The sequence below is a fragment of the Phalacrocorax carbo genome, chromosome 1 (genome assembly GCF_963921805.1).
Source record: "Phalacrocorax carbo chromosome 1, bPhaCar2.1, whole genome shotgun sequence".
NCBI classification, from domain to species: Eukaryota; Metazoa; Chordata; class Aves; order Suliformes; family Phalacrocoracidae; genus Phalacrocorax; species Phalacrocorax carbo.
Genome location: NC_087513.1, coordinates 130,965,091 through 130,978,048, shown reverse-complemented (window position 1 = coordinate 130,978,048; position 12,958 = coordinate 130,965,091). Strand labels below are relative to the sequence as shown.

Genomic DNA, 12,958 nt, shown 5'->3' with positions numbered 1-12,958 from the left:
CAATCTCTGTCCTATTTAAACTGCACAGTGTACAGCCTGTTGTATAGGATTTACCTTAGAGCAGGGCTGGAGTTGCCATTGTGAATCCTTGTTTCCCTTGAACACTGAGAAAATTTTGAGCTATATCTTGTTCTTGGATTATTTTTCTATTACGAACCATACTGCCATCTTGGAACCTGAATGTCCCTTGTCAGTTATAAAAGGACTTGCTTTATATTTAGGATTTCTTTTGTTATGTCCTTGGACTTTGACACTACAGAAGATACTGAGGTCTGGCTCCCCTGGTCACCCAGATGAGATGCCTGGTTGGAGAACATTTTAATCCATGTATGGCCTATACACCCAGGTTTCCTGCTATGGAAATCGGGATGGTGGGGTAAAATGAGGAGAAACTTGTGTGTATCTAACTCTTCCTTCAGATGGAGTCAGGCCATAGCAAGAACAAGTTCAAATCCAAGAGATGAGATGTGCTTCCAGCATATGGATCTCAGATTTGACCTTTAAACCATATAGTTTGGAGCTGGCTTCTACCTGACATGACAGGATGAATAAGTATTAATGATTTAGGTGTGCTTTTATCTCTTATGAATCAACATGTATTTCCTTGATATAATCAGAGCTAAAATTGGTCTAATACGTTCAAAGAAGACATGCAACTCATTAAATTCCCCAGTAATGAGTTAAACTGACAATGAACTGTGTTCCATTTCTCCTAGTTAAATGCCATCCTCAGAAAGGGAAGTTAATGCCATGAATGCTTGGAAAACAGGTGGTGAGATATTTCTGCATTGGGATTATGACGGACAGTACTGATGTAAGAGCAGGTCCCTGCAAGATAATCCTTGTTTTGATGGTTTTTGTTTGTTTTGTTTTGTTTTTTTTTTTTTCTCCCCCAGATCATGATTCCTTATGAAAATCGAACAATTGAGGTGATGTACAACAAAATGAACATATCGGAGCTTAGTGCCATGATTCCTCAGGTTGGTTGTGGATAATTGCAAAATTATTTTTTTAGTGTCTGACCTATATGGTTAAAACTGCCTTTAGTGCGCAGAGCAGCATGTTAAAGGAATATCATTAAGAATGTGTGTATTCAATTACAAAATATGTTCTTTTAAATTCAGTTACAACTTTATTGAGGTTTGAAAACATGTATAATGACAAAGCGCAATAGTTTCTAAATATTTAATAAGTAAAGTTTTGAAGCATTTAGTCTCAAAGGTGCAACTTAGTTAATAAATCATCTCTGATTTAACCAGCCTTCTCTTTGTCATTGCAGTTTGACTGGCTGGGATACATCAAGAAGGTGATTGACACCAGACTCTATCCTGAGCTCAAAGATATAGGTCCTTCAGAAAATGTGATTGTCCGTGTTCCCCAGTACTTCAAAGATTTATTCAGGATACTAGAAAATGAAAGGAAAAAGTAAGGATCCTATGATGGTTTCACCCACGCTTGTGAGGGGTCATCAAATGCTGGGCTTTTCCTGTTTTTTTTTCAGGTGCTTCAGATATTCTTGAAATCAAATCTCTAGCCAAAAGGTCTGTTTGGTTTTTTCTGAATGGGGATATAGATATTAGCTTGTGTGTAGCAGGAGAATTTGCAGTTTCAACACCTTTCTTTTTTTGCTGAAAACACAAGTTGCAGTAAAGCTGCTCTTTCCAGATGCATTCAGCATCTCTTACTTGTATAGGGTCTTGTATCTTGTGAAGTCATTTACACCTGTAGAACATAGCTGTAAAATGGAGGTAGCTCAGATTAAACATAGTAGATGTGCTTTGCACAGGGAAGCAAGACAGCTTTGAGCAGTGTGATGAAAAAGTGTACGTGAAGATGACATCCCCTTTTTGAAACATCATTATTGATGACATCTAAGTGATTTCTGTGATAATCTGCTCTCTGCTGAGGCATGTTGCTGAACTTTTAAAAAAAATATTATTAGGCTGTTGTCTCCAAAAATCATTCTTCCAAAAATCATTCTTTACGGATTGTACAGCATGGCCACAAATAAATTTACATTTCAGAAAAAAAGACTAATTCAAAATAATTATTCTTATATTGTTGCTCTATGCCTCCAGTGACAGAATGCTTACATTAATTCATAGTACATGTAAAAATAACACACAGATCAAACACAGATTAAAATAAGAAAAATTAAAATGATTGATCTGCCTACAGATCATCAAACATCCTTTTTTTATAAAATTCAGACAAATATCGTTAGTGTGCCACCAATCTTAATCTACTGAAGAAAGTCGTCTAAATGGTTTGGGCTGCCCATGCTTTGTACCTCAAAGTTAGTTATGTCAGTGGGGATAAAGTGGTGATTCAGAGGATGCACGCGCAGCAGAACAGCAGAGAATTAGTTATCCCCTGTGTACAGATACACTTACACACAAATATATTCTCTAACTACAGAGTAAATATCTGGAGACTTTTTCCATTAGGGTCTTATTCAGGGAAAACCTGAGTATTTAAGAGGAGTTGAGCCAGCCTGTGTGTCATGGCAGAGGGAGGCTGGAGTTATGACCAGAAAGAATGGCAATGCCCATCTTCAGCAAAGCTTGAGACCAACTTCCTGACTCTCACAGGTCAGGGAGCGGGGGAGTGGACAAAAGCAGTCCCATTTCCAGTATATTCACACTGCGTATCTTATAACCGATAATGGTTTAGGCATTTTCTGCTCAGTTTTACCCTCAGAAATTTGCATCATAAAATTTTAGAAATGGCAAATAATGCTAAACTCAACCCAAGCAGTCTTCAAATTCTTGTACTTAAAATCCATCCAAATAGTCACTGCATGATGAAAAAGATCATGTTTATCTATTAGATGATAATGTTCGTTACTTAAAATGTCATAGTCTGCTCCAGAAGCAACCTTGTTATCTGGCCTGAGAAAATTAGAAGATCATCTTAATGCTAACTCCTAACAATGAGGTCTTAACATTTCCCTGTAGGGTGAACTCTGAAAGCTTAACAAGGATATTTTCACTTAGGTAATCTCATTTGTCATTCTTCTTATGATATTTTAAAGGTTAAATTAATGCAAGCAACATGAATTTGGTTTGTTACAGTAAATACCTAGACCAATCAAATTCCTAGTAAAGCATTCCAAATTTTTAGATTTGCTTCAGTGATTAGGACATGAATCAACTTCTCATCTCTTCAGAAGAAGCAGGTACTTTCACCAAGTTCATATTCTTTTCAGTTACAAACCTTCTATCCCTAAATGATACTTTTATTCCAATGCCTTGTGTGTCCCCTTCCCAGCTGAGCACTCTGCTGGCATGGGTACTATTCAAAATGGCACAAAAAGATGGTTCATACTCCAGTGATCTGGCAAAGTACTCCATGAAGTTTGTTTCAGGCGCAGGGAAGAATGGGGCAAAACTTAAGTCTGGCTACAGAAGCATTTCTCAGTGATGGAGGTGACAAGTTGTGTGGACTCACAATTATCGTATTAAAAACTGCTCCCTTGGAGAACCTGCTGAACAATCTTGAATGGTGGAATCATTCACATGGCAACGCTTCTAGAAAATAGCACACTGACAGGGTGTAGAGTGAATTTAGTAGAATAAGGCTGTTATTTACTTGACAACCCTGCTGCATATAATCAAGTTGCTGTGTGGAGCATGAAATATGTGCAGCAGTGTGCTTTGAAGGTCTGTCTGAAATTCCCAAGCTAGGGCACTGTGTGAGTCCAGCCCAGGAGCATGGCTCTCTGTAACAAGCTGCCCAAGAAGCTGTATAATTAGCCTGCAGGAGCTTCCATCAGCCCTGGGCAGGCTGGCCTAAGTCATGTCAGGTGTTCAGTGCTGAAGTCACACCTTCTTCATAAGAAGTCTTCAGGGACTCCTTCAGCCTTTTAGTGTACTGTTGTGGTTTAACCTGGCAGGCAACTAAACACCACACTCACCCCCCACCCCAGTGGGATGGGGGAGAGAATCAGAAGGGAAAAAGTAGAAAAACTTGTGGGTTAAGATAAGAATAGTGTAATAATTAAAATAATAATACCAATAATAATGAGGATGATGATGTAATGAAAAGGAAAACAAAAGGGGGAGGGAGAGACTTAGGGGAAAAAAACAAGTGATGCCTGACCAGTCCCCAAGCAGCAACCGCTGCCTCCCAGCCAACTTGCCACAGTTAATATACTGAGCATGATGTCATATGGTATGGAATATCCCTTTGATCAGTTTGGGTCACCTGTCCTGCCTGTGCCCCCTCCCAGCTGCTTGTGCACCTGGCAGAGCATGGGAAGCTGAAAAGTCCTTGACTTAGTGTAAGCACTACTAAGCAACAACTAAAATATCAGTGTGTTATCAACATTATTCTCATCCTAAATCCAAAACATAGAACCATATGCTGGTAGGAAGAAAATGAACTCTATTCTGGCCAAAATCAGGACATGTACTGACTAATTTTTAATGGAGTTTAAATGTATTACAGGAAGAAGAGGTGTATGTTGAAAACATAGATGTAGCTGTGGTGTAAATGAGATAATGGCAGAGCTCCACTACAGCTGTGCCATGTGAGTGGGGAGACAGGACAGTGCTGGCACCAGTTAGGAGTCCCTTATATCCCTTCCCTATTACCTGTGTGCTGATGCTTTATGTGTGGGCCTTAAATAGGATAAAGTAAATTGTGTCCTTGTTGGAGATGTTCGCATCTGTTGAAGGAGGCAGCTCTATCATTCTCGTGATGTCAGAAAGAATAACTAGTTTCCTTTGTCTTACCATACCCCAACTTTGTAGTATGAGACAATTAATAGAGAAGTACTCTATAATTCCTACAGCATAAGAGGAATTTTCTTGAGAGAAGGATAGGGACACTAGATCTCCTTTCTGGTCTTAGCCTGCCTCTGAAAAATTAGAGAGAGAAGTACAATAATTTGACTTGAACTAGTGACCTTAGCAATAAAGGCAGAAGTTTTTCAGCACTTATAATTTGATTCATGACTCAATTCTGAATACAATTTTCAAATAGATCTCAAAATTTGTGAAAGAGATATTTTCCTTAAAATGTCAATTAATTTGTCCATCTATCTCATATTAAATCTATCCCCTTTAATTGCCACTGGGTCTGTTGATTAAAATATTGCAAACTCACAGAATTTTACATGAACAACCTACTTTATTCCCAGACAGGGTAGAGAGTTCCTTAGTAGATATTCATAAGCACTGGTATAATTTTAACTGTCTCAGCAAACAAGCTCTCTGCCACTTCCTTTGGGAGTGTGTATCACAATAATGGTCATGGTTAAGAGCAAGCCTACACTTCTTTCTGTAACAGTCATTCTGAAGTTAAAATAGGGGACTATGTACTGTACTTTTCTGAAAGGTTACAACAACAAATGCTCTGGTCTCATCAAAAGAGCACAGAGGATTTGTATGGTTTAGTTGTGTGTTGGATTTTGCTCCATGTGAAAAGGTTAACTTCTCTGAGCCTCAGTGAATTTATTTGTGAAATTGGAATGAAAATCACTGAAGATATGTACCAGAGGCATTTCATAACAAAAAAGTGTCAGTTTTTAAACCAGATGAAGATGACCAATTGATTTTGAGTTTGTATAGTTAACCAAAAAGGTAAAATTGTCATCCCCCAAATACATAAACAAATTCAGATAAAATATGATTTTGTTTTGTTTTGAAAAACAAAATAAAGAACACTGCCCCTCAGACAAACACCACCACCACCTCCTCTCAGCCTTTCCCTCCATTGCGCAGAGCCCCCCCCACCCGGCATATAAACATACCTCTGGGCTTTGAAGCGAAACCTTCCTAATGTTTTATGCATCGGATGCACCAGCGGATTCTAGTGTGATTACAATCAGGAATTACTGCAATCTCATCAGACAGCTTGGTTTTAGGACATGTCAGCCTTCTTTTCCTTCCCAAATTAAAACAACCCTCAATTAATTGTGGGATATCTCCTGAAACTGACAGCTGCCTTTGTTACTTATGCCTGATACAAAATTTTTTGAATTCCCATTGATATTAGTGTCCTTGAATAAGTCAGCTTTTTGAGACTCAGCCTTTAAAAATTTCAGTCTTTCATTCACTACCAATTTGACGGAGGTTCCCCAACTCCAACATAAGGACAATCACTGCTGGATGAGAACAAGAAGCACACAGAAGGGAGAACTGAATTTTTGGTAGCAATTAAGTACTGAGTTGTAACACATAATTGCTTTATGATAGCGGTCTGTTTAGCTGAGGTTTTTTACCTAAGACTTTTGATCAAAATTAACTCCTTAAACCTTTTAATCAGTAGGACTTGAGTAAATACTGTTCTAGATCCACAAAGCAGTTACTGCTGGAGCATGGATACTGTTCAGCTCTGCTGAAATACCTGAGTCTTGTGGAGGCTGTCATCTACAAAACCGCTGAGAGCTGAGCACTTTTAGGGTGCTTCAGTTGCCAGCGAGTGATGAAATTCCACATTGTTAGAAATGTGATAAGTGGAAAATCTATACTTCCTGGTATTTCATAGGCTGGAACAAATTTTCAGTGACCCTAAGCATTACCTTGAAATGGTTTGATCTTCTAAGCAGAGCTAACTGTTTTGGCTTTTGTAACATGTACTGTGCTCTAAATGTACATTATTCATGCTAAAAAACTTTTTCAGTTATGTTTTGTGATTTTTGTGGGGATTTATATGTACTATATGATATATCTGTATACTAAAAGAGGGAATATGCCCAGTGTGAGATATGAGGAGGTGTATAAAAGGCAGGGCTTATAAATCACAGCAGTTCTCTACTGCCCTGTAGAAGTTGCCACTGGCCACAAAGACTAGTGAATATCAGGCCTTTGACGTGATAGTTGGCTTGAGATTGCACGCTCAAGTTTTCCTGTGTGAAAGGAGTTGACCATATTTCTGATCTATAAGCATATTCAGACTCAACTGATGAGTAAAGCAGGCTTTGCCCAGGCTGTCACGGGTGCACAACTGCGGTGCAGGTTCACATGAATATGCACACCTGTGCTAGCTTCAGTTCAGCTGGAGCAGCCTGCAGGGGCAGCCAAATCCAGCAGCATTTCAGAGCACCTGCCTTCCCTGGCCACTGACTGCTGTGCCTGATCAGGGTGGTCCCCAGTGCACATCTCAACTAGCCCATGGAGACTGCAGAGCCACCCATCTGCTCTTGGTGTAGAGTCCCACTTGGATGTGTGCACGCTGCTGGTGTTACTGGGTTATCATGTGCTCAGTCACTAATAGACAATATATCGCTACAGCTTGCCTTAAACCTCTCCATTCTCCACTCTTTATGGCCTCCTCAGCTGAGTCACCAAGAGTGTAAGCTTCCAGCAACAATGTGTCTTGAGCTGGAGGCTTTGTGTGGGTGAACTGGAGCTTGATTAGAAGCAAAACTCAAGTTATGGCTTAGGCAAATGCTGCTATGAAGACAACACACCCACAAAGTGTGTTTATAACCTGTTATGGTTCAGAAGAGGGGACGGTATGGGACGTGTCCGCGAATGAAGCTAATGGAGTGAATCTGTAGCAACACTACGCTGCTCCATACCTATGGCAACGGGAGGTTGCAGAAATGAGACTTTTAGAGATGGGAGGGTTGTTCAGAAGGTCCATAACAGCATCTTCGGTTGCAAAGGAGCAATTTTTCTCCCCATGGAGAAGTCTGTGACCTACCCAAAATGTTATGTATATCCCTGTGTAGAGCGAAAAACACTTGGATATCCATAGCTTTAAAGCAATGGCTGTCCTTGAAAAACATGTCACGTATAAGATGAGAATAATACATGTGGGCCATTATTGGACTTGTTTTGAGACTGTTTGAAGTTGAATTACATGTTTCACAATATACCTTTACGTCATATAGCCATGGCTGAGCATGGAGAGAGCTTAATCTAGACTAGATAAATCTTCTCGTCAAGTGCTTGAAGTTTCAGAAAAGGGGCATGGACATCAGGTCCCCTACAAATTTTAAACAAATTCTTCCTGGTTCTCTCAGTAACAGTTCTTATGACATTCTTGTTACTGAGACTCCTCTTTTGTTGGTATTTCAATTATCCATTTGCAAAATAAGAGTGGTAATAGTTTAATAACTCTGTGGGTAGTAAGAACTTTTAAAAGCATACTGATAACTTCTAATGAAAGATACAAATATGAGACAATGGTAGTATATATGGGATGGAGGGTTATCTATTTCATTTCATAGTTATGATTTATGTGCCCTGCTAATGAGGAGAAATAACATTCACTTTGATTTACAAAAGAAAAATCAGTTATTTTCTTATCGCTGGAGAGACTTTTTGTGCGTCTCTTATTATGACACAGTTCTTGCCACTTCTATGGAAAATTAAAACTGCCTTTTGAAAAAAGCATTACCTAAAAATGACATACTAGGAGATGGACTCATTATAAATATCCCCTAGAAGATGGTTATCATGGTGCAATTACATATTAACTGGCTGCAATCATACAGATTCTTCTGTGTAACAGCGATTTATCAATTTGGTCATCACTCATTAATTTTCAAGCTGAAATTTTCACTATTCAGTTGAAATGTTTGAGAGACACTTCTATGAGTGCTTTGTGGTACACCATATGCATTTAGATGTCTGATAAAAATATGTCTGATTTAACAGGACTCTTGCCAACTATCTGGTGTGGAGGATGGTTTATTCAAGGTTATTTAACCTCAGTAGACGTTTTCAGTATCGGTGGCTGGAATTTTCTCGGGTAAGTAAGAGTTCTTATAGCATTTACAATGGTACGAGTGTTGATGTTATTGGTTTCTCTTAGAGTTGCTTATATATTTGCAAAGCATGAAATATTTTCCAGGCTGGATAAATTTCTTGAAAAAACTTTTGTTTGTTGAAAACTCCCTCTAAAGCAATTAAGACATACATATTCTTGTATATGACTGCAAGGAAATATACCTTTTAGATTATGTAAAGGATGTTTTGAGACCTTCCCTTCAAAAACCTTAGTCTTCTTATGCAGCAACTTGACAGCTGGAAAGTTTTTGAGTTATGTGCCAGGACTGAGACCTGTGCTATTCCTGCAGACCAAACCTATTTGCCCAAAATCTAAGCTTTTGAAAAAAACTACTGTTTACACATGCATGAATATATCTCTGGCAAAACAAAAGTCTAAGATTTCAGTTTTTATAAGCTTGCTCAAACCTCTCTCATGCTCTAGTGCCAGCTTTACAAGAGCTCTGGCACATCCATACACTAACCATTTCCATAGAGAAGCTGATCAGGTACCTTCCAGCTTAGGGTTGCAGAAGCCCCAGATGACATTAGTCACTGCCCCGGGCTATGAGAGCAGAGCTGATTATCTGTTAAGTAATATGGGCATTTATGTAAAGCATATATATTTGATTAAGTACCCCGAATAGAAAGCCACCCTGATAATCCTGTGGGCAGCATGAGGGCTCTTTAAGCAAACCAAAGATGAAATTGAAACTGAAAGGTGCTTTATCTTGTTGTTTCCAAGACACTTTAGTTTAGATGGTGAATTTGTGTTTGTCATTATGAAAATTAGCTGCTTGGTGACATCATGACAACAGGAGGCTGGCGTGATGCTGCCAGTGATGTGGTACAGGAGGTGCGGGTGCTCTGTCCTCCCTGGTGAGGCATGCAGGTGGGGCTAACTGAAACACCCAGAATGTCTTTTCTTGAGTAATACTGGAATAGTTCTGAGTTGATCAAATACCTAAAATTAAACTCCAGCAGCTTGCTGGAAACTACACAGAAAAGGCAGTTTCTTATACTTCTGAAATCATATTTGAATCGGTCTTGTTAGAGATGCCATTTTATTCCTGCAAAAATGTGAGAAACTGAATGTCAAAACCACAGCAACAAGTTTGTGTGTCCCCTCCTGGGACATTCCTTGCTAGCCAGGTAAAATATATTGATGCTGGCATCAGCCAGTCTGCAGCATAATACTGAGTTATATTTTGTCCAGAAAAATTCCTAGAAGGAACCTTTAAACTTTGGATTCTGTGCATTTTGATATGGTAATTAGCTGTGGTCACTTCTCTGGGTACTTTCTCCAGAAGCTTAGGGAGAAATCTAATTCAAGTTGATTCATTGCTTATTAACAATGTCATCAAGGGTTTCATGTAAATGGTTGTGAAAACTTAAGAACAGCACAGTAAGGGCAGTGAGTCAGGAGCTCATTCTCATTATCTGCCCCTGGGACCTGGACATGGAGAGTTAGTTAAGTGCAGTGAATAGCAATAGCTAATAGCTAAAGTTATGTGCAATAAACAGCTCAGGAGAACAGATTTCACAGGTCAGCAGAAAGGATATGAGAAATGGAGTCCAGGGCAAAGGCTTTGTTGAACAGATTTGTCCAGAGGCTGGAGGACTTAAAGGCACACAGATCCTTCGGGGTCATAAAAAGGACCCACCAACCTCTTGCCAGGTAAGTGAAGAAAACGTTGAATGACTACTAAAAAGACATGACCACGAGATGAATCAGTGACCCTTAAAGCAAAGGATATTTTTATTTGTTCAGTCAGTCAGTCAGCCTCACCCGTCGTAAGCATAGTATTTTTTTCACCAGGTTCTCATTTTCTATTGGTGGCTTTTACATCTTACATGCAGAAATCTTGGTATCAAGACACTTAAACTCTTTGCAAAAAGAAGGAAAATGACATGAGGAAACTTCAAAAAAACCTCAGGATAAGCAATAGGACAAACCCGCTGACTCTGGAGAAAGTGCTTTGATTACCACATCAGTAACTATGAGCAGCTCCTCTGCAGTGTTTCTTTGAGTCCCAGCAAATGTGCAGTGGCACCTGGGGAAGAGATCAGTTAATTGTATTGTGGAGCTCTGAATTGACTGTGAACGCTTGAAACCTGCTATTTATAGTCACTGTTACTACCTGGAGTACTGTGTTTTAGGGTGGTACATTAACGTTAAGAGGACCATTTTGAGGGATTTCTACTTGGCTATTGTAACATAAATACCAATAAACCAGCTGTGAGATATAATCCGTTCCTCTCAGCTCTATTTTTATTGGTCTCACAGCCTGTGCTGCCTTCTTGTCCTCCTTACAGTCAAGCCTCCCTCAAAATAATAATTATTATTTTATAATAATAATATGTCACAGTCCAAAAGCCAGCTCTGTCTCCTGACTCTTTCTGCGGCTGATGTGTAGTCAGAGCTTTTGGAAGGAATTTCAAGCTCTGATGACTAATACCATGACTCCCTTTCTTCCTCTGCATCAGGAAAAGGCTCCATTGTGGTTTTGCTTGGCCCCTGGGGAGAAATTTTCTTCTCTCTTTTTTTGTCGTCATCTTTTTTCTTCTTTTTTCTTTTTTTTTTTTTAGAGTGCTGTGTTATATCTGAGGTTTGAAGAATTTGGAAAAGGAGTTTCTTTTCAAGTTTGGCTCTGTTTAGGAAATTATTACCTTATTATATATTGGTCTGCCTAATGTGGTTTCCTTATAGAAGCAGTGTTCTCTCTGTCATTGAAAATCTATTAGTGAACGTACAGTATTAATAAAAAGCATTGAAAATGCAATTCACTGGTGTATTTAAGTATGAGTCATTGATTAAGCTTAATTACAGACAATATGATGGAGAAAATCAATCTTTGAATTACCAAAATATCTGACCTTCAATAGCTGAGGGTTAGCTACTCTGGAATTTTCCAATGAAATATTTTCCTATTGGAAAACAACAAATCTAAACCCTTCAGTTTAGCTAGAAATTTAATCTTGGTCTCAAAGGAAAAGATTGGGAAAAAAGAAGAGGCTCAGAAACTGCTAGATCAGTGCTTAAGAATCTTGTATAATCTGTGAGGCCAAAATCCTATCCTGTCTGACCTCGTTTTGTGTTGACTGTACTATGCTTTTACACAGCTGACAGGTGTTAACTACTGGACTGGGATTTTGTTTATTCTCTGTGGAAAAGCTAAAGAAGTTCCTTAAGTGTAAAGGAACCTTGAAAACAGCAATGTTCCTTAAATCAACACTGCCATTGCTTACATAGACCCATCCTGTATTTGATTATGTGTACTTTTTTTTTTAAATGAACATCTACCTTGACAAGAAAATGTATGGTTAACTGGGTAAGCACCCACAGTAACAACATTCTTCCCATGAGAAACAGAAACCAAGGCAGCAATGTGCTTGAGCTCTATTTTGCCTTGTTCATTGGTATGTTGACCATTCTTGGCTATTTCTGGTCTGAAACTCATGTATAGTGGTGCAGGGACAACATCAGAGCCTGGAAGTGTGTGTTTAACCACCATTCCTTTCATAAAATACACAAGCTGTTCTATCAATATCTTTCTACCACAACAAGGAGTGAGATTTTTGGGGGACAAACAGGTATTCAGTGTATTTGATGATTCAAACCTGTTTTCTCCTGAAAATACCCTTTTTGGGAAAGGGACTGAAAGCAACTATTTATTTCACACAGGCTGTGGTAAGAGTAGCTACACAGGTAAATGGTGATAAGGTGTGGACATGTACTACCAATGCTAGACATCATTAGTTAGCACAGATAAGTTCATGGCAGTGGAGGGTTCTGTAGCGGGTGTTTCACAAGGACTGACCTTATTTTAATGACGATGATCTCCCTAGGCTTCTCACCTACTCAGTGGAGAGAGAGAAAGTTTTTCAGGAGATATCTCAGACCAGAGATTTTCTAGAGGAAAGCATCTCTCCACTTAACGTAGAAAGACTACCAAGATTAGCCTAAAGTTGTCACTTGGGAATGTCTTCCCATAACTAACTCTCTAAGCTTAGCTTCTCTAAGTCATTGCCATTGTACTGTTTCTACGTTTAAAATCTTACAGCTATTTTGTGGGGTTCAAAAGATTTGTCATAGTACTTGATGAAAATAGAAATAACTGTAAAGTATTGTTATTGTTTCCTTTTGGTAGCTCTTTGACAAATATGCTTTAGACTATGCTGCACATGGATGCAGACTTGTTCTTCTTAAACAGCGTGATATGATGACCTACTAC

General features: G+C 38.9%; 1 protein-coding gene across 1 annotated transcript in view; it reads left to right on the top strand.

Annotated features, from left to right (window-relative positions):
* PHEX (phosphate regulating endopeptidase X-linked) overlaps positions 1-12,958 on the top strand; it is a 115,112-nt gene that overhangs the window by 38,175 nt on the left and 63,979 nt on the right. Inside the window, exons 8-10 of the mRNA XM_064474226.1 lie at positions 897-980; positions 1,280-1,425; positions 8,613-8,706. Coding sequence (XP_064330296.1) covers positions 897-980; positions 1,280-1,425; positions 8,613-8,706 — 324 coding nt within the window. The remainder of the gene's footprint in view (positions 1-896; positions 981-1,279; positions 1,426-8,612; positions 8,707-12,958) is intronic.